The sequence below is a fragment of the Dermacentor silvarum genome, chromosome 1 (genome assembly GCF_013339745.2).
Source record: "Dermacentor silvarum isolate Dsil-2018 chromosome 1, BIME_Dsil_1.4, whole genome shotgun sequence".
Lineage (NCBI taxonomy): Eukaryota > Metazoa > Arthropoda > Arachnida > Ixodida > Ixodidae > Dermacentor > Dermacentor silvarum.
The window spans coordinates 27,466,881-27,488,985 of NC_051154.1; the positions used below are offsets into that span (position 1 = coordinate 27,466,881).

At 43.8% G+C, this 22,105-nt stretch overlaps 1 protein-coding gene across 1 annotated transcript; it reads right to left on the minus strand.

Annotated features, from left to right (window-relative positions):
- Window positions 1-771: 771 nt before the first annotated feature.
- LOC119458887 (F-box/WD repeat-containing protein 4-like) lies at window positions 772-21,920 on the minus strand. Its single transcript, XM_037720751.2, has 8 exons — window positions 21,517-21,920; window positions 21,125-21,223; window positions 18,583-18,765; window positions 18,314-18,452; window positions 13,572-13,729; window positions 10,276-10,419; window positions 3,337-3,472; window positions 772-1,178 (listed from the first exon to the last, which is right to left on the minus strand). Exons 1-8 carry the CDS (start codon window positions 21,717-21,719, stop codon window positions 1,032-1,034), a joined length of 1,209 nt encoding a protein of 402 aa, XP_037576679.1. The 5' UTR covers window positions 21,720-21,920; the 3' UTR covers window positions 772-1,031.
- Between the last annotated feature and the right edge of the window lie 185 nt (window positions 21,921-22,105).

A 22,105-nucleotide genomic window follows, 5' to 3' on the forward strand; every position in this document is an offset into this window, starting at 1 on the left:
GACCAGCGCACGGTACGTACATGCTTTCCTCTCGTCCGCCGACACCTTTGTGACTAGGACTGGAGCTCGCGCACGGTGCCTTTGCCCGTGCGGGGAGCGCGTACTTTGTGCTGATCCTTTTCCCGACGCTAAGCCGACGAGCGGTGCCATAGTGCTCGCGCGAGGTCGTACCCCGCCGAGCTGCACTTGCCGAAAGCCTAAGCCGAAGGATATTGCCCGTGCTCTCGCGAGTTGACTCATTGGTTATTGCCAGAGCAAGTAGTATAGCCGCCGGGACTTTTCCTAGCGGCGTATCCCAGCTTGGAGCCTGTGCTCTCGCAGCGACGTGCTATAGGCACCTGTTATTGTATTTTCGCCCTGGTGCGTCGGGACCCCTTTGGCTCCTCGCCACACGGGCGTTTGTGCAGTGCTGGTGCCGACGGATTCAGTAAATGGTTTCCGTCAACTCAGGGCTTTACTGTGTTTTTGCGTGCGTCGCTCGGTAGCCCCTTGTGGCCTCTGAGCTCGCGAGCGGTGCTGGATGCAACGGCTTACGCGACCCTGTGGCTCACTAAGCTCGAACCCGCGGTGGTTGGTCTCCTGTGAAACACCAAGAACCCACAAATGTTTCAAATGAAAGCCCATAAATGGTTGATGCACCTTGTGTCCAGGCTGTTAAGTCGGCTCATGCCACTGTGTCTTGTTCACTTCATCTGTAGTTCCATGGCAACCCATTTTTGTTTACAAACTACTTCTTGGTAGTTAAGCAGAGAAACTCATTAAACAACAGAGTGTAATGCAGAGGTGTTTTATTCAGAAGAAAACAGCAAAAGCCTCTGAGGAGCTTGCCTCAGAGCTTACAAGTGAATGATAGTACTCCCTCCTTTACCCAGCAACAATGCCTTGTGCCTTAACCCCATCCCCTTCTCCACTCAACAACAAATAAGTATACTGCACAGACTTGTACATATGGACGGGTGTTTTTAAAACAGAGGACATGGCACGCTAGTTGTGGGTGCACTTCTAGAGGCTGTCCTTGGAGAGGTGGTCGACTAGAACACTTGGGTGGCAGCTTGGGGAGTCCACGAAGGTCCCGTGAAGGACAGCATGGTGAGAGACCGATCAAGGGCAACATACATGTAACATGGGTCAAATGCCAATGAGTAGACCGGGCTGTTGCATTTGCCAACGTAATACATCTGCAGAGAACAAGCAATACCACTTTAGTGGCAGCATCTGGATGCATCTAACAATCACTGTAATGAGGCAATTCATACAAAATGCCTTCTTGTGTTGACAGTTTAAGAGCACAAAAAATTATTGAGAGCAGATGTACTTTACACTCTCAGCTTCTGTGTTGTTGCACAGAATTGGTAAACTACATAACACTACACTCCAATCAATTTCATACATGGCAACTCTTTACATCACTTCCACTCATGACCAAAAAACAGTGCATGCCACATGAAATCCAGAAATAAGGACATTCACTACAGAACAAGCATAATGAAACAATACAACTGCACTCTTTGCAGAGCCTGCATGTTGCACTGCCTACGTTTGTGACCAAAACATAGTGCATCACATTCTGGAAGCAAGAAATGCATACAAGCAATACTGCGATTTCACACACTAGTTTTATCTGCTGTATTTATAATATATGAAGAAGCTGTGCAGCATGAGGTGTTACAGCTCATAAGCAAATTCACTACGAAATGCATTTTTTTTTTAATTTCCAAGAATATGTTTGTTCTAACTTGTAATAAAATTTGTGACAGTACTGTAGTGCCCCATTGTACAAGTGGCTCTTGCTCTATATTAAACAGTCTTGAACAAGACATTTTGGACAGTTCCCCCCCCCCCCCCCCTTTCAAGAATGCTAGATTCAATACACTGGTACGTACGTTGGTGCTTCTCAAACTAGGTCACACTTTTTGAGAGGTGTCGCTTTAGACAGAACTGTGGTCACGAAGTGGCTCAGACAAAAGTGGTAGAGGTTGCAGGTAAAAGGCATGGGGAATTCTGGAGTCAGTTTCGCCCTCATCTTGGCGGGCCATTGTTGAAATAGCAAACCCACATTGTTAGTTAGGAACAGTGACTACTGGTAACGTTTTTTCTTTTTGAATTGGTTTGTGGTTTGGCTGATTCACACAGACTAAGTGTAAAATAGATAGTAATACTTTATTGTCAGTCTTCTTTCACTTCTGCTCACGAAGTGAAATGAGTAGTCTCAAAAAGGCATGGGAAAGTGGCCGCGGGGAGGGTTGCTTATGCTGTGTTTAAAGTGGATTTAGAGTTAGCAGAGCCTAGGAGGCACAGCGTTACGTGGTTTAGTGCATTATGCAGGAAGTGCGATTTCCTTGCTTTCTGCATTGACCTGACTTTATGCTCGCTAACATGCCAATGCCTTGGCACAATTACACTTTTGTAATGAGGTGCACAGCTTAGCACCCACAATTTATATATAAACCACATATAAACCCACAATTTATAACAAACTGGCAGATTTAATTGCACTGGAGTAACACAACACGAGTGTGCACTGTGGGAGGAATGCCAGACTCCACACGCACTCCGTTCATCATATGAAACATTCATTTGTTATTGAGACTCTATAAAGGAAGGTCGCTGTTTACTGTCTGGACCAGTCTGACGTAGCCCCTATGCAGCAGTGTTACCATTATATGTATACGTGCAACACATGGAAGCCGCAGGTTTAATTTAAAAATGCCAGTTCAAGCCTTCAGATGTAAGGTTCAGCAACTTATGCACAAGTGATTCAACGAAACAAATTGTGCAGACAACATCAACAATGATTGTCAATGTAAGTGAATAGCCAAACATTTCTCGAAAGCTATTTGCTTGAGTAAAGGAATGATGCATTCAAAGACGAATTTTTGATGCAGCGAGAATATTTTGGTAGTGTTTGTTGTTTCATTGCATAATTCCCGGAAAAACAGAGCCGTTAACGAGCACATCTGAAGCAGTAGTATAGGTGGCTATACATATAAGCCAATTCGTCGCGTGTGATCTCCAGTGGCATGAGTGCTGGTGCACAAGGCGACTGCCATCCTCCTCTCCCGTAGCCACCACAGGGGGACAGGGCTGTGGGAGAAGAGGAGGGCTGCCCTTCCCGAGTGCTCCACCACAGCATGTAAACCTGCAGATGCCCAAAAGCTCTCGCACAATAGCACATGCATCTCAAAAAGCTATAACAGTTTGCGTTTGCCAAAAACGTGACCTGCAACTTGGTTTTTCAAGAACACGCACTCTTTGCATCCGTGGTGAAAGCACGACCACCACAAAAACGAGCAAAAAAGCTTCAAGAGAGAAGCACAGCACTCCAATCACACTGACCTTCACTGGTCTGGTCATGCGCTTGTCCCACAGACGGACCACACCATAACGACTGGTGCCACTCAGCACTGTTACATTGTGGTCTGTGGCCAAACAGTAGACTGTAGAGTCGTGAGGGTCTTCCCAAGCACGAACACTGCAGCATAATGAATACTGTTATTCATCAGTGAGTGCACAAGCTACAGCATAGGAGTAACAAACTGAATGAAGCGTTGCTAAACAATTTTGAGTATTGAATGAAATGAGTGAAACTGAAAATAACATTTCATGTAACAAGCAATCTCTTTACACATGTTCTAATGGCATGCGCTTGTGTGGTTTCACAGTGTCAGTCTCATACACATGTATAAGTAAACACGCACATGTAAATGCTTAAAAAAGTACATTTAAGGTGGTAGGCCACACACACACACACACAAACACAAAATTTTTCTTAAAGCGCAAGCCAGGATTTAAATAACTTTTTTTTTTCCCTGAATAAGCATGTCTTAAAGAAGAAACAATTACGGGAATTTACGTGCCAAAAGCACGATCTGATTACGAGGCACGCCATAGTGGGGGGGACTCTGGAATAATTTGAACAACCTGGGGTTCTTTAATGTGCACCTAAATCTAAGTACACGGACGTTTTCACATTTGTCTTATTTAACACAATCAACTATTTAAAGTGCATAAAATGGTTCATTTTATTTTTTGGAAGGTAATTTTTGTCATAAAATGTGGTAAATATGCAAGTCGTGCCGGCAGTGATAAGTGACTAATGCATTGCTGAATTGAGTAAAAGCTTTGGCATTAATGTAACTAAGTGTGGGAACTATGCAATGAACTAGCATAAATGCAATGTGATAAATGTTAAGGAAGTAATGTTCGAAAAACTAAGCACAGGGAAAAAAATTGCCAATTTGTACCAAATTTATTTGCAACATGAGCTGTAAATGCAAAAATATTGCATCAATTTCTTTTCTTTTAGTTCGTTGCACACATCTCTATGTGAGGAATGAGTGTGCAAAACTTAATATCAAAATATTAATTTAAAAAAGTTATCAATGTTGGCTTAACATGAGGTGGAGCAAAATCTTGTTTTGAGAAAAATCTAAACAAATCTTCGAACCATGTGAAAGATGTCAAAATCAACACAGAGGTCTAAAATGCACCAGCTTCATAGCTGGAGCGCCTATGAGATGCACTAAAGTCTCCTTTTGTTCGTGTGGCTGCTCCGTGACAACATAAAATTAAAAAAATATTTTGAATAATATTGTTACGGGGATGTTGGGAGTATAGACAGAATGTATTTACAATACATATACAAGCAGATTGAATGTGGTCGAGATAGCTGACCAGCAACAACACGCAGCAGCCAGCGTCTCTCGAACTTCTTTTCTCTTCTCTTCTCTTATCCTCCCGTAACAATATTTATACAAAAGAAATAGTACTGATTTTCGGTTTCGCAATACGAGGGTATGAGTTGGAAAACTAACTCCCAAACTAATGGTGAAAGGAAGATAATATTTTGCAACATGTTACTGTATGTTTGGGCATACGTAAAATGTAAAAAAACAAACAAAATTGTCCTTGTGCAAAAAAACTACACTTTTGAAGGTGGCCTGCCACCTTAAAGGTATTAACACGTCAACTGTGGCAGTACTTTTACAGCGAAGCTGTATATGCCTAGGCTGAAACACTCGTGGTCCGACCACAGAAATCCTCCAGCAGAAATAAACCTATCGAAAACCTATTAAAAACTCGCGTCTCGTTCACTTGGTACTATATACCAAAATTGGCATGGAAGGGTACGAATGTATGACTAACATGACTGATAGGTCATGACATCAATAACATCAAATGCTCGTCAGTTACATCACGATTAACAATAATAAAATCACGTGTGGTGCATACCTGCATTGGATATGTGGGTATGAGCCAAGGACAAGAAAGAAAGAAATCGCGCGTGGCTCATACAGGGGCTGCACATTTCAGCTTCGCTGGTTTACCATCTGTACGAGACGCATGGTCAGAGTTTTTTTTTTTTTTGAAGTCTTGATTCCTGTGGGTGAGTTGTCATGTTCCTATGGTACGTCATGGCCTACCAGAAACTCGCCATGGAGTTATGCGTCAGATCAAAAGCAACAAGAATTTTTCCTCTCCGCTGATTGCTAGCAAAGATGTCGCTTGCGCACTGCAGAAAAGCCCTGCATCGCTGCACAGTGGGAATAACTGCCGTGACCCGCCAGTGACCCATGCCACAGTGAATGTGTTAAACTACAACAAGTAGAGATACTTGTACTACTAAGTATTTCTTTCACTGATTCCAAACCTTATGCCCATTGACTGGAGGTAACTTGCATTGTCGGGAACATTTTGTGCCAAAGGCTGTAGCTGAAAACCACTTTGGCATATACTAACTGCAAGTCATTTGCACAGAGCGGCTGTGAAACTGCAGCTATTGCGTAGCGAGGGTTGTGATGGTACAAGTATGTTGGCCAATGGAAAATGAATTTCCCTGCCAAAATTCAAAAAGGTAGGAGTGAACCAGTAGAGCAGCTGACTGCAGTCACGTAGCAAACACCATTTCGGGGAGTTTAGCGTCCCAGTCCTAGTGAATAGCGGTATGGGCAATAAGCGTAGCCCTTAGATTGTGAGTGATGTAATGAGTAACAGCCTTCACACACTATTCCTTTGTACTATGTACTTTTTCCTTATAGAGTCGGGAGGTATTCTGCCCCTCGTGATGGCATTTGTAGCTAGCCTTTTTTCTCTGTAATCATTTTTATGTATACATTAATAATCAAATAATCAAATTACTTAACTTGCCCAGGAACAATTCTAAGGTCTGAGCACTGGTGCTCATGCACAGTTATGCTTAATTTGAAACACAATACAACTGAGGATGGTTTGCGCGCTGGCTCCAAGACAACCGGAAGTAGACGACACGACATCCCATCCTGACGCAGAGCCAGTGAAGGCGGAGCTTAGCCCCGATTGCTCAGCGAACAAGTTGAGGAAAAAAAGCATGGCTATGGAGGAGAGTAACTGAGAAGCTTCACACAAATTGTGGTGCGAATGTTTTACTGCAACTGTACCCTACGCATCTACAAAATTTGTCCGAACAGTCTTAGGGACCCTTTAATTCTGAAAATGGGATAATTCGGACTTATGTTCTGGTCCCGGCAGGCATATGCATTATTCAATGCAATCTAACTCCCGTTAATTAGGACGTATTTCGCTGCACATCGGTTAATTCAGACAACTTTCGGAGCTCGGTGAGCAAGCAGCGCCACAAATGTGCAACGCAAAAGAGCAAAAACGGTGCTAGCGTCCAACCAAAACGAGGTGGCAGAGTCATCAGCAGAAATCATGTGAATGACAGCAACGCCGGAACGCTTCGTGCCTATTTGTGCCTTTAAAGCCTTTACTCTTGTGTTTACCGCCGTGCATAACACCACGTTGGCCGCGGGCTTTCATAATTGCATGGTTGTCAATCATGATCGTGTTGACAGCGGCCGCGAATTCTTACGCAGTTGTTGCAGCGAACGGTAGTTTAGTTCCGACTCGGTGTGCTTGTCATCAGCTGCATGCCTTCAGCACTGCAAGACCGCTGTTCATAATCGCGTTGATAGCGGTCGCGCTTTCCTTTGCAGCGGATACAGCAAACAGTTGCTTCGTTTTGACCTGAGGCAAAGCTGTCGAGGATGAAGAGCACCGGCTACATCGCGATGGACGAACAATCTGTTGGCGTTTAGCTCACAGGGGAAAAAATAATCGTGTTTGTTGCAGCCAAAAGTACACTGGTGAGACTCTGTCATAGAGACACAACAGTAAAAAATGTGAGTTCTAGGCACCTAAACAGGCACTTAAAGCCTCATTTTAGGCACAATAGGGGCAGAAATAGGCACTATAAGCTTGTCGCAAACAACAGCATGTGTTATGTATCGATTGTGTGTAGCCTACACTTTCATGGTAAGAAACTGACGTAGCATTCACTTGTAAGGTCCGAAATGCAGCAACCGCATTGTGCAGGCCATTGCTTCACAGGGTTTTGCTGGACACATGAGAAGCCACATTTTTGTCAAACCAGATACTGCAGCCATGCAACATGTTTTACATTTGTTCCGACTCTATGAGCAGGTAGTGTATACTTCACCAGACTTTCCTGCTTACAATGGCACATCAAGTGCAGCAAGTAAAAAAAAAAAAAAAACTACGCCAGGAAAGCTGCTGAACGGTCAATGCGACAAGCTAAAATTCGTGCCTAGTGGATTGAAGTCAACAAATATTCTAGTAAGAAAAGAAACATTGAATAGTGCACATTTACAAGTATTTGTAAAATCTATAAAAGTAACACAACACAGTGCAGTGCAACTGGACAAGGACAAGGAATAAATTGAGACGGAGAAGAATTTGGTTCTATACTTGCCCAGTCGTGCTGCACCGTGTCATCACGAATCTGAACTAGCCGGCCAATGTGCTTTACTAACACATGACCAGCGCCTCCTCTATTTTTTCAATGCCAGCCAGATGAGACCAATCCTACGGTTCACCACCCTCTCTGATCACCCTTTCCTACTTTACCCCGTCGGCTAGCGCTCGCGCCTGCTTTACGGTCGTGGGGGAGAGTACTCTCTGGGTGGCGCGTCACGATGGAAGTCGGAGGAAGTAATCCTGACAGACGCGTGAAGCATCTACCGCATCTCCTCCGGAACGGCAGCGGCGCACGCTCAGAAGCACGCGTGACGCAAGCAGTCGTACCCTCTCGGTAGCGTCACATCGCAGCAACTCACTGAACTAAGGCGGACCAACGGCTCTCATTGCGGAGCGAGCGATTGCACTGGCATTGAAAAAATAGAGGCGGCGCTGACATGACTATCAATTCTAGGTTTAGGGGTTCAAGATTGCGCCTCTTACTCGGAATAAGCTTGTTGGCTGAAAACGAGCGCTCAACACTGATGTGCTAGTGTGGCACTAACCAGTGGAAAGTTTCCTATTTAGCTTCAGAGCACAGAAATGGCATCAGTGAACACTCATTTGTATGTATTTCAGTTCACACGATGGCGCTGATGAACAATGTCTCAATTAAGCCTTAGAGCTCAGCAACGCTGCTTGGCATGGGCTAACATTCACTCATTACTCCTTGGAAAATTTACATAATCAAACCTTTAGCACAACTTTCACCAGAAATAATTCTGTACTTTCTGGCTAGCAGGAAATCTGTAAACAAATAATAATAAACGCAATAGCTTGGAGCATCTGTGTCCTTTGTTTTGTTTCCAGGAGCCTGGGGCGGTATTCTCGTTCATTCGCATGTCTAGCATTGAATGCCCCGGCATCTATGGTGACAGGGTTACCAGAAATGCTAGCGGCTGTATGCACCGACGTTTGCAGTGCTAGTCACATGAAATCTCACGAAAGTGATTGTATCCTTGAAAGTGACCGACCAAGAATACTGCCCATGCATCCTGCCTGACCTCGCATCGCATCAGGTTGTGCGGCAGTGTTTGTATACTGTGTTATTACATAACTGCCAACCTGTGCACATTAAAATTAGTAAAATCTTGCAGACACAACACCTGAGGGGGGGGGGGGGGGGAATACCAGTGAAATCTCGATATAAAGAACTTCAGGAAACCGCAGTAAATGGTTCGTTATTCTGAAAAGTCATTATAGTGAAAGCCCCAAAATTAACCATTCCGCCCATTAACCCAGCAGTTCGTAAGTTGTCACCATATGAGCTACCCACGAAGATGTCGCTGATGGCTCTCGGCCCGCGCTGTTGCTATTTGGCATAGATTCCGGCCCCATGCACTACCGAAGCACTGTGTAATAAGAGTGACTCGCTCAAAATAGACGCCGACGCTGAGAAAACTACCAGCAAAGAGGAAGCTCTATGTTGCCTCGAAAGCTTGCTGGCTTGTTTTTCATATTCCTTACCGTGGACACCGAAACTGTCTCGCTTGAGGCGGACACCTGAACTAGTTCAAAGCGCAAGCACGTGTAAATGACATCGCCCAGAAAGTCTAAAGTGTGACCATGTGGCAACCTCGCAAGTACGGAGCTTACATTTCTCTGCACGCATAGCGGCGTAGTTAGTACAGTCGCAGAATGCAGTGCAAAAGAGGTGCACGGAAAGAATAGCGAAAGAATCAAGAGACATGCCTCCGTTGCTAGGCGACACTTGTCTGGGCGGAGCATGCGCTCGCAAAACCTGATGCGTCGTCGCCTCAGCCAGTGTTCGAACGGTCCTGCACGTGAGGATCGCCACTTCGGGACCTTTTCAAAAAGAACGGCTCGCCTGACTGTTCAGCTGACACACTGTTGCCTTGCCTCGGAACGACAAAGCAGGAGTCTAGAGCGAAAGTATTTTGCGGTGAGCTACTGAGCTGTGCTGTTGGAATATCCGTGCACACGGGGCCTTCGGGCATACTGCGTTTCTGTAGAACGCAAGGGTGCCGCCCTAAACCAGGGACGGACCCAATGCAACACGTGCCGGCATGTCATCTGCCATCCTTAGGATTGGCTGGTACGGAAAAGGCATGCACAAAAGAACCTGCGTGTGTGTGCGGGCGATAGCCTTGTGACATGCCGCTGTCACCGATTCGCGTGATCGTCGCGCTGCTTTCGAGGCTTTTTTGGAACTCGTGGAGTGATTATCGTGGGCGATTGGCCTTTTGAGTGGCGGCCACCCTACTCTCCAACACGCCGATGCTGCTGTATCACAGGTTTCGGCTTACAGGGTGGCAAATCGCAAGTGCATACTGCAAACCTCTGATATGAGCATACCCAATATATCTCAGCTAAAATGGCTAATTAGTTCTGCATGCTATTAATTCAAAAGATCAATGACAAAGCTACATTCATATGTCCCAATACATATGTGACATATAAAATTAAAAAATATAAAAACACTGAAAATCAACACTTCAACAAATTCAAATGAAAACTTGCCATTTAGTAGCGCATCGCAAATCCCACAGGCGTATGAATGTGTCATATCCACAGGACAGCAGCTCTATTGGAGACTCGGGATACACATGCAGCACGCCAGCACCGTTGCGGTGGCTTGTCCCCAGTGAAGTGATATGGCGTCCCCTGCAAAACAAAAGCACAAGCTGAGCTTGAAAGGAGCATGTACAGCCTCCCGCATTTTTAGCTATATCGCGCGAGCGTCCATCACGCATCATTTTAGCACCTTTAAGTGGCGAGACTGTCAGAAGTACTCTCAAGTGCACCAAGTACTCTCCTGTGCAAGAGTCATATTAATGTTATGTTCCCTTCGGGATGACGTACCACCATATTATAGTGTCCTCGCGCGATACAGCTAAAAATGCAGGAGGCTGTACACACATGTGACAATGCTACGGCCTTTCACCAAAGTTTGGACATCATCATCATCATCATCATCAGCCTATTCGTGCCCACTGCAGGACGAAGGCCTCCCCCTGTGATCTCCACTTACCCCTGTCTTGCGCTAGATGATTCCAACTAGCGCCTGCAAATTTCCTAACTTCATTACCCCACCTAGTTTTCTGCCATCCTCGACTGCGCTTCCCTTCTCTTGGTATCCATTCTGTGACTCTAATGGTCCACCGGTTATCCATCCTACGCATTAGATGGCCTGCCCAGCTCCATTTCTTCCGCTTAATGTCAACTAAAATATCGGCTATCCCCCGTTTGTTCTCTGATCCACACCGCTCTCTTTCTGTCTCTTAACGTTACTCCTAAGATTTTTCGTTCCATCGCTCTTTGTGCGGTCCTTAACTTGTTCTCGAGCTTCTTTGTTAACCTCCAAGTTTCTGCCCCATATATTAGCACTGGTAGAATGCAATGATTGTACACTTTTCTTTTCAATGACAGTGGTAAGCTCCCATTCATGATTTGGCCATGCCTGCCGTATGCACTCCAGCCCAATTTTATTCTCCTGTAAATTTCTTTCTCATGATCAGGGTCTATTGTGAGTAATTGACCTAGATAAACATACTCCTTTACACTCTAGAGCCTGACTGGCGATCCTGAATTATTGTTCCCTTGCGAGGATATTGAACATTATTTTTTGTCTTCTGCATATTAATCTTCAACCCGACTCTTACACTTTCTCGGTTAAGGTCCTCAATCATTTGCTGCAATTCGTCCCCGTTATTGCTGAATAGGACAATGTCATCTGCAAATCGGAGGTTGCTGAGGTATTCGCCATTGATCCTCACTCCTAAGCCTTCCCAGTCTAAGAGCTTGAATACTTCTTCTAAGCATGCAGTGAATAGCATTGGAGAGATTGTGTCTGCTTGCCTGACACCTTTCTTGATAGGTATCTTTCTACTTTTTTTGTGGAGAACCAAAGTAGCTGTGCAATCCTTGTATAGATATTTGCCAAGATATTCACGTATGCCTCCTGTACTCCTTGATTACGCAATGCCTCGATGACTGCTTCTATCTCTACTGAATCAAATGTTTTTTCATAATCTATGAAAGCCATATAGAGAGGTTAATTGTACTCCGCAGATTTCTCTATGACCTGATTTATGACATGGATATGATCTATCGTAGAATATCCCTTCCTGAAGCCAGCCTGTTCTCTTGGTTGGCTGAAGTCAAGTGTTACCCTGATTCTATTGGAAATTATCTTGGTGAATATTTTATACAATACCGAAAGCAAGCTAACAGGCCTATAATTCTTCAATTCTTTAATGTCTCCCTTCTTATGAATGAGTATAATGTTGGCGTTCTTCCAGCTTTATGGTAGATTTGAAGTCGTGAGGCATTGTGTATAAAGGGCCGCAAGCTTTCCAAGCATGATATCTCCTCCATCTTTGATTAAATCTACTGTTATTTTATCTTCTCCAGCAGCTTTTCCCATGGTCATGTCTTGCAAGGCCCTTCTAACTTCATCGCTAGTTATAGAAGGGGCCTCTGTAGCCTGTTCATTACTACTTCGAATGAAAGTAGCTTGGCTGCTCTGGGTACTATATAGGAAAGTATAAAATTCTGCTGTTTTCACAGTCATCGAAATTGCTGCTGATATTACCCTGCTTATCTTTCAGAGCTTACATTTTGCCTTGTCCTATGCCAAGTTTTCTTTTCACTGGTTTCATGCTGCGTCCATATTTTACTGCTTCCTCAATCTTTTCCACGTTATAATTTTGGATATCCCTTACTTTCTTTTTATTGATCAGTTTCGACAGTTCAGCGAATTCTATCTGATCTCTCCGAGTTTGACACTTTCATGTTTCATGTTTGGACAGAACACCTTAAAGACTGACACACCAGGATTGCATGGCATGCAGCCTTTGATGCCAAAAGAAATTAGACATAACATCAAGAGCTCAAAAGGGATGCACTGGTTGAAGCAAAAGTAGGAAGATGATGACGATGTTAGGGGTAGGCTAATCTTGCTTTGCTTGACTTGCTGGCAATTCCACCACCCAAGTGCCACCTTTAATGAGTTTATGAAAGCTAAAACTTATTGGCATTTCATTCAGGACATCACAATTTAAAAGCACAGTACAATAGAGGCAAACAAGATGTCACACACGAGGCAGCACAAGATGCAAGCTGGCAACTTGCAAGCTGTCCAGCACACAATGCCACAATGACATGAGCTGAATCTGCAGGGCATTGCCACTCAAAGCGAAGCCCACGTCACATCGCACATCATGACGATGTATGACACTAGCTGTTCTCGTTGGGACTCTTGCACGACTTTTACCAGGAGTATGGAATATCCAACTAAGCTTCATTAAACCAGATTTCACGCGATTGCTAGAAATATATGGATTATACAGAAATCTATGAATAAGATTCTGATGGCTACAGACACCCTAACCTACTGTGTAAAAAAACTTTACTGTGTAAAAAAAAAAAAAAAAAAAGTTATAATTACCCGATTTGCTCCACAAAATATAGCATTTCTGTGCTCTGCCATATGTTCAACTTGATGGCCAGTGTTAAGTGTTTCAGAAATCCTCTTACATGCTAATGACCTCTGTGGCACTTTCCAGAGTTAGGTTCTCAGCTTATTATCTCAGCTTTAAATTACTGAAGCATCAAATGACACTAGCTCACAACTTCACAAAATCATGTTTGTCTCGAGAGCTGACAAAAATTTAACAGCAGCAGCCCAGCGACCCCCAATCTTGACGAGGAATGATTCATTATTTAAGTAAAAAACTTCAAATATGCACTGCATGATGCTGACAATATATATGCATAGCTGGCAATATATATAATAAAATGAAAGCAACACTTGCGTGCCCAAGTCGAAGGCCTGAAGCGGTGTGACCCCATTGCAGCCAGCAGAACCTGTTAGGAGAACCCGGCTGTTTTCCAGGATTGCAACAGAGCACACACGATCCCAAATAGGAATGGTGTAGCGCAGAGTTGAAGACTGTGTGCCCAATGTCCACACCTGTGTATTGGCAGCAGCAAGCACAAACAGGAATTTTAAGAAAGGTTTCAGTATGTCTTTTTTACAACATAATCTGCATTTGATGTCTACACTGAAGATGGTGCATGAAATCCAAATGTAAATTTCAACCTCCAATCTTCCGGTAATAAGGTACACATTTTGTTGCCACATAAATGCAGATATGGTTTAGGGTTGTTACCTTTGCCGAGGATACAAAAAACATTGAAAAGGAGGGGGAGAGCATTTTTTACAATAAGTACTTCATACAACAATAGAAATCTTGCCCAATCTCTCATTGTGGGTATGTACCATAGTATAAGAGTCATCATCATAGTTAATACGTGGAGACCATCTGAAAGTGCAAGTTGGTGTTAGCATGGCACTTGTGTGCGTGCAGTTTGTGCTTTACAGAGGCGGGACTGCCCAAAGTCATTTTGGAGCAGACAAAATTGCATTTTGGAGCAGCTTGGAGCAGAGTAAATTTCATTTTGGAGCAGTTTGGAGCAGGCCAATCTGAATTTTGGTGGAATAATGGAATATGGCAGCGCACTTCGAAACCACAATGAAAAAGCGAATAAACCAACACAAAGCGCATAGTAGAAGCACGCTTTGAAGCTATAGCGCACTAGAATATGGAAGAAAAGAGAAGAAAGGGAACCGAGGAGCCTGCTTTTTAATAATATCATAAGAAGCGAACAAACAAGGACACCAAAGACAACATAGGGGAAATTACTCATACTTACTAATCGAATTAAAGAAATAATAGATTAATGGAAATGAAAGGTAACTTTGTAGCGTAGAATGTTGTCGCTACTTGTTCCGCACCGGAGAGATGAGGCGATCACACCGGAGGATCCATAAGCATTTTCCTTATTTGGTTTATTTGAACTTTAGTTACTCGAATTACACTTTTAGGAACTTACACATTACACAGCTATGACATCTGAGCAGCTCTCGCTGTGACCTACTCCCTTGGTGTCTCCGGCACGAACCCTCTCCAGGCGCCTCTGGAAGCGTCCCAACACCCCGCCAGAGAGCAAACAAAACACCAATCAGAGAACTCCTCGCTGACCGGAACCAATCAGGCCACACAGATTCAAATACGCACAGCCAATCGTGGGCGCGCTTCGCCGGGTTTAAACTCGATGACAGCAGTCTGCCTAAAGAATTATACCTCAAAGCAATGTAACAACACACAGAAAACTACAGAGACAGCCGTTGGTCTTTTGACGAACTAGAGCGAAGAACAACTGTCGGTGTCTAGAAATAGAAAGTGCACAAAAGAGTCGCGAAGCATTCACCGAACAGTCTGGGAAATCGGAAGACGGGGCTCTCTGCCGCCAGTACAAAGGCGGCCGACAACTTGGTCACCCGACCAGACCCTTAGGCGAAACGGGTGGTGCCCCGCCTGAGATTCCCCCAACTGTCCTACCCACTCGGGGCAAAAAGACACTTTGAGAGAAACAAAACGATAAGAAAGAAAAGAACACTCCTACACAACACAGGCGATGAAACGTAAAGACGAACAGCTACGCGACACCAGTTACCTTTCATTTCAATTAATCTATTATTTCTTTAATTTAATAAGTAAGTACAAGGAATTTCCCTATGTTGTCCTTGGTGTCTGCCACTTTCATTTCCATTAATCTATTATTTCTTTAATTTAATAAGTAAGTACAAGTAATTTCCCTATGTTGTCCTTGGTGTCTGTCACTTTCATTTCCATTAATCTATTATTTCTTTAATTCAATTAGCAAGTACGAGTAATTTCCCCTATGTTGTTCTTAGTGTCTGTGCGCTTCTTATGATAGAATATGGAAAAGTGGGTTGAGCGGCGGCGCGCGCATGTTTTCCTGCAAAGTTGAAAACATCGGTGGAACTACGAACGAACTATATATTCCCGCGCCGACGCTCATGAAGCTAGCGAAATACGTTTCCAAATTATGCAGTTCAGTCGACGCACTAACATAACTTCTGGGTCACCATATGTCACCGCAGACCCGGAGAGCTGCAATTAACCCTGGGCTGGTGTAACGTAAAACTATTCCAATCTGTCTTTATTGCGATAGCAATCATATGGACACTCCAGGCGCATTTCTGCCGTTGTCGTCGACATGATCCGTACAAAGTCCAGGGGTGATAACATTGTTGTCGTCGCGCGCCGTATGCTTATGTGCGAGTGAAAGCGCGTGAGGGTGAGCCGACGATGGCGGCTCTGTCTTGCGCGCACAAGGGAGGAAAGAGGGAGGGTAGGGGGGTTCTCCGGCAGTTGCTGCGTATAGCGCGGCAGTGTGAGCCCTATCTTGAAAGCGATCTGCGATGGGGACAGAGTGCGAGCGCTCATAGCTTCGTGAGCACTGTGTTTAGGCCGCTTAGTTGGTGTTGAAGCGAGAGGCAGCATGAAGGGTTAATTCGCTTGCTGCTGATGCCACACTTCCTCACTCCAGCGTTTAGACAGCGAGTTTCCGCGGTCATGGAGTGAGATGTGTTCATGTTTGCTTGTGTGCGTGTGACACCATGCTTGTTAATTTGGTTAGTAAGAGAATGTTTACAAGTTTACACAGCCTATAAAACTACTATCCTTACTTCGTATAGTTGTCTACTAATTTGCTATTGCAATCGATGCTTCGCCTTTCGAGTGAAACTGCAACTTTTTATTCCAAATCTGCTATTAGCCCTTCGCTATATATCAAAATGGCTCAGGCCTCGCCAATATGAGGCATAAAAACAGATTGGAATATTTTTACGGTAGGCTGGCCCTGGGGACAGAGACACCCACCCGCTGAACCCGCTGCGGCACGTGCCTCCCGATCTAGTTCACGCTTATTGCCCTCAGCCTACTTTTTGTTGTTTTTCGCCTCACCTAGGGAGCACCTCGCTGCTCGGCCCACTCAACCGTATTCTAGTACATTCTAAATGCAGCCACCCTGTCCCGTTCCAGCAGTGACAACAGCTGGGAGCGGCCATGCGCGTGGCAACCACTAACTGGAAGCGCGGAAAAGTCCAGTGCTATAAGCGCGAAAATCACGAGAACTGTGCGGGAGGCTCCGTCGCGCGGTCCGCGAAATGAACGACTGCACTCTTTTTCGATGAACAAATCCGCACGTTGTTCGCAGCCACTGCCGTTGCACACGCGCCGAGGCCGTTCTGGTGCAGCATGATGCAATTTTGGTCAATTTTCTGTGTTTGGCACAGGAATTTGCATTTGTATCAAAATGGCGCAATTGGCGCAGGAGTCCCACCCCTGGCTTTACAGGCAATAAATAAAAGAAAAAGACAGGATGTGGCCTAATGGTTAGAGCAGCGGGACACGCTTAATTTTTTTAAGTGAATGCGAATCTACTCGGTGATAACCCGACCAGTGACCGCCCGACCCAGGTAATGCCTTCCCTTAAAAAAAAAATAAAACAAGAAAGAAAAAGCCCTGCGACACTTCACTAGGATTCTAATTTTGGACAGTCAGATTGCCAGTCGGAAGCGCTACATATACAAAGAAAACAAAATGGTGATACGTCGTGCACTAACTATGCACGACTGAAATTTATTGAAAGACTATATAAAAGCTGATAAACATTTCTTATGTTTAAAAAGACCAGTGAGTAAAGCCAACAGCCCCACTGAGCATCATTTCCGTAGCCCAGAGATGTTTGGGGGCAGGAGAACGAACAATGTGCATCTATTCCGCTCATGTTGCCCAAACTGGTTGTGCCAAGTGATTTGATAAGCACTAACAGTGTGCGGCCACCGAGAAGACGTACCGTATAGGAGAGAAGCAGAAGTTGCTCTTGGACTCGTATGAGAAAGCGTAATTAACTTAATTCACACAGTCTCTTTTGAATTCATATTAAATAAAGGCCTTCTGTTGTTGAAGTAGAATGCTCTATTGTGACTGGTGCGGTGCGTGATGTTTACAAAGTGACCTGTACAATGAAAAACTTTCGAGGTCCCATGAACTTTGTTATGTAGGGGTTCAACTGTATAGTGTGCATCTACTGCATCAACTTGCCTGATTAATCTGTGACACACCAAAAAAATGCAGTCTCACATGCAAAAGCATGAGTCATGGCATTTGAACTTACACATTAAACACTGTCACTAAATATTTGTACTCTGCCAAGCTTTGGAAGAATGATAATGATAGCCCAGTGCGTTTTTTAAATGCACAGGAAAGTCTGGATGAAGATACCCACTGCGTCTTTTGCAATTACAACAATAGGTTCTACATGGAAAATTGAGAGAATTGTGGCCATTCAGCTAACCCGTGACCTCAAGCTCAGCAGTGCAACGCCATAGCCACTGTGGCAGGTAGCACACAAGCAGATCACAGAGGACTCATTTGAGTCTACATATGCAACTTCAGATAATGTGCATTTAAAATGTCTGTAGAGTTAACATGAATTTAAACTCCAGCACAGCACAACTACAGTCTTCCGATCCGCAGGTGTGTTGTGTTGTAGCTCCTCCTCACCATGAATAAGTTCCACAAATAACCAAATCTTATGCAATCAACCCATATAAAATTGGTTTTTAAAAACAACAAACCACACACTCCCAACGATTTGTTCACCAAAAAAGACAACCTACCTTTACAGTCCGGTCCTGAGACCCAGTCACCACAACATTCCTACGGTAGTCAACACTGTTGATGGCCTTGCTGTTGCAATGATAACGGCGGAGCACACACGATCCTTGTGCAGCTGTCCAGACACAAAGGGAGCCATCACTACAGAAAAAGAACAAGTGATTTGCCTGAAACCAAGGGCTTCACCTAATTGCCAATTTCGCAGTACTGTTGCACATGACTGAGTAGGCGCAAAGGACCGTGCTGGCGAGTAGCTGCAATTACTACTCACTTTCCCCCGCTGACTACCAGGCCATTTTTGCAGACAAAATGGCCAACGTCGTCCTTATGTCCACGAAGTGTCAGCAATACATTTTCTGCAATTCTTCCATCTTGCAGTCGCTCGAATTTGAGAATAACAGCTCCCTTGCTGTACCACAGCACATCCTGCTCCAGCTGAAGCCATGGTATGTACCTTCACGCAAAGACACACACAAAGAAATGCCTTGCTCAAGCATATTATCAAATCAAATCAAATCAGGTTTATTTTTCCATAAAGAAATGGAAGTTATCACATGCTTCACAACATAAAATGGTTCATCAATGACAGAGGAAAAGTATCAAGTGGCCCTTTGCAGTACATGCATTTTATGTGAATGCCTCGATAACAGTTCTTCATATTTGGTTTGCTCTACAAAAAGCCCAGCTGGCCCACATTAGCAATCTCGGACAAGAAGCCTATTTTTTCAGGTCTAGAAGCCTATTTTTTTCAGGGCTACTAGAAGAATCCAGGCCAACAAGCCAGATAGCTTTATTAAGTCAACCACAAATAAGTGGCCCAGCTTATATTCAAAGAGAGAGAGAGAGAGGTTAGAAATACCAGCTGAATGTTTTATCAGAAGAATCTATTTACTGATACGACTCATTAAAAATATACTTTATGCATTATAAGCTTATTACGTATTAGATGATCCCTGAATTTATTCTAAGAATCGAGAAAACTGTCAGGAACTGGTTGCTGTCACTGATTACAATGCTACTTTGTATTAACCCCATAACCATTTTGGACGAGCCCTGCTCGTTCAAGCTCTTATGTCCCCAAAGCGCTTAGGATGAGTGTGGCTCGTCCTTGCAGGATTTGTTCACCCTGAGAGTGTTTTGGACGACAGACACTTGTCCACGGCTTAACTGGGTGTTTCAGTCGGCAGATGGGACTACATGCCCGGTGATTTTTTTTTTTCCTTCTACATCCGGAGCGCAATTTTTGTGTGGCAATTGGTGTTTTGGCATCTGACTGAGGCTATATGTGTGTATCTCCAGCCAGTCTTGCAGAAAAAGAGGCATTTCTTCGTCTTCTTCCGACAATGATGGTTCAGACACCGAGGTGTACGTCAATTCAGGAAGTGAAGATAAACGTAATGATTACTGAAGTCAGCAGCTCCTCGGATGAAGACGACAAAGAGGAATGCTCAAAGGCCGACATCGCAAGTGCACGTCTGTGGACAAAAATTCACGTGAACAGCATTCCGCTGAAGCCTCCATTGTTTTCTTTTTTTCTGTACCCTGTAAGGAGTTTACTGTAAGCTCGCCAGCTGAATTGTTTGAACATATTGAGTGATTTCTAGAGAACGAGCAGGTTTTGGCGATAGTTGAGGAAACAAATCCAAAGGCGACTCTGCATATTCTATTGTTTTGAGCTGTACCCCATGCTGCCAAAGCTCCCTTAGTCAAAATGCACTGTTAGCATGCACAGCTAGTGACAGATACAAAAAATTTCTGTATATATTTCTTCCATAATTTTTGTTGATTTCTAGTAGGTGGTTGGTGAATTTATACAATGGCATGCAATTAACTCCAGTAATGTACTTTTATTTATTCTACAAGTCAGTTGTTTTTCTGCCTCAAAAGCCTGTTTTATAACAAGGATATTCACAATCAGCAAAAAAAAAAAAAAAATAATAATAATAAGCATTTTGGGCAAGAAATTTCTTTATAAAACAAAATGGCTAAGGGGTTAAGTTAATGAATGTGATAGCTCTTAATTAGCACTTTTTGTTTCCAATTTAGCAAGTTCGGTGTACAAGTGAATGCACAGTAAAGCATAATTTCGTGCTTTAAAAATTGAGGCCAAATAATATGCAACAAGCACCTTGAAAATTTGACAAGCAACTTGGCAAAAATGACAAGCCGAAATGTGCTTATAAGTAAAATTGCCATCATTGGTACTAATATACCATGCTAAATATGCATCAATTATTTTTTAAATGTCTCAATATCAAAACGCTGCACCTATGTTTTGACAAAAATAATTATTCATAAACTACCAAGTTATCAATTTCATCTAAGAACACCGCAGCTTTTTTAAAGAGCCATAAGGCAATTCTGTTGCATCCACTCAATACTTAAGTTGACCCCATGTGGTAAACAAATGATAGTTTCGATGGTAATTCAGTTCTGTAAGCGCAGGTGCATTTGGTTCACCAGTGCATGCCAGGTAAAGCACAGTAAAGCATAATTTCGTGCTTTAAAAATTGAGGCCAAATAATATGCAACAAGCACCAGTTCAGTGCCAGTTCCAGAACGAGTCCTGCACTGACTAGACAAAACCTGCACCACTTATAGGAAGCGCCATGAAATGCATGACACTTGCGCTCGCCTGAAATGTATTGGACCACCGTGCAAGTAGCGCGACATATCAAAATACAGTTAAGAAAAGCTGGCAACTAGATCTGTATTCGGAACTACTTTAACAAGATAACCAGGGCGACTTTATTCAAATGCAGACATCCTGCTACAATAAACGATGTGGCGAGTGGTATGAACACATTGCTTACATTGTATGATGCTGCAGGAGCACTTTTTCTTCGTATCGGCCGGTCTGCCAACGGACTGACTGCCAACATTTTTCCACTGCCTCCAGCACATGCAGTGATCTAGATGAAGACACAGGAGAGCATCCCTTATGTCATGTCGCGGTAACACTTCGAACGCGCAAATGCTCCACAAGTTTAGAACGCCATGCATAACATACGGTCACAAAGACGTCTGCAACTTCAGAAGCCACAAATGAATTTGATAATTCTTTTTTTGTTTCCCGCTTTTGGTTATGAAGCGAATATGACATAATGAGAACGAGAAACACGGTACTCTTATGCATGCGTACAACCAGCACGGAAATGCGTCGCGTAGCCGATTTGCGCAGGAGCACTCGAAAGGAGGGACTCACCGCTGCAGAATTCGTCTATCACGTTGATTTGTGGCGACAATGTTCCTGCTCTTTTGACTCCAAACGTAGCTCTGCTTGAAGAAAGTGTTGAACCGCCTACATACGCAACTAAGTCGCCCCAAGGTCTGCACATCGCAGAAGGAGAATATGATATACAGGACATCAGGTGGGAGCCATACAAACATATCGTCCGAGTGCGACATTCTGAACCGCGGTGGAACGCAGGAGCACTCGAGGTGGGTTAGCGTGCGATGACGTTAATTCGAGGTGTGGTTCTGTGATTTTCATCTTCCTACGGGCTTGACTGAAAAATGTTTCCAGAAAAATTTTACATTTTCAAACTCCGAATTGCGCGTATGTGCGTGCACCTCACGGGGCCTTCGGGGACTGCTGGGACGGATGGGACGACCTCTCGTTTTCCGGCACGGCGTCAACAACGACGTGGTATATTACTATTGAGTAAAAAAGTTGTATTTGTTATATTGACTTAATAAAACTTTTCTTTTTTATAAGCTATGTGATTTTTCATGCGTTGTCAAGCACGTTTTACATAATTACAGTAACATTTAATTGTCATCATCAATTCTTT

What these genes read in the sequence shown, in the direction of transcription:
- LOC119458887 (XM_037720751.2), bottom strand. Translation starts at nt 21,719, where the DNA reads ATGTCGCACTCGGACGATATGTTTGTATGGCTCCCACCTGATGTCCTG. An exon ending in CTCCTGCAGCATCATACAAT is followed by an intron (nt 18,766 to 21,124) that starts GTAAGCAATGTG and finishes CTTTGCGTGAAG; the next exon opens with GTACATACCATGGCTTCAGC. An exon ending in GCATGACCAGACCAGTGAAG is followed by an intron (nt 1,179 to 3,336) that starts GTCAGTGTGATT and finishes TGTTCTCTGCAG; the next exon opens with ATGTATTACGTTGGCAAATG.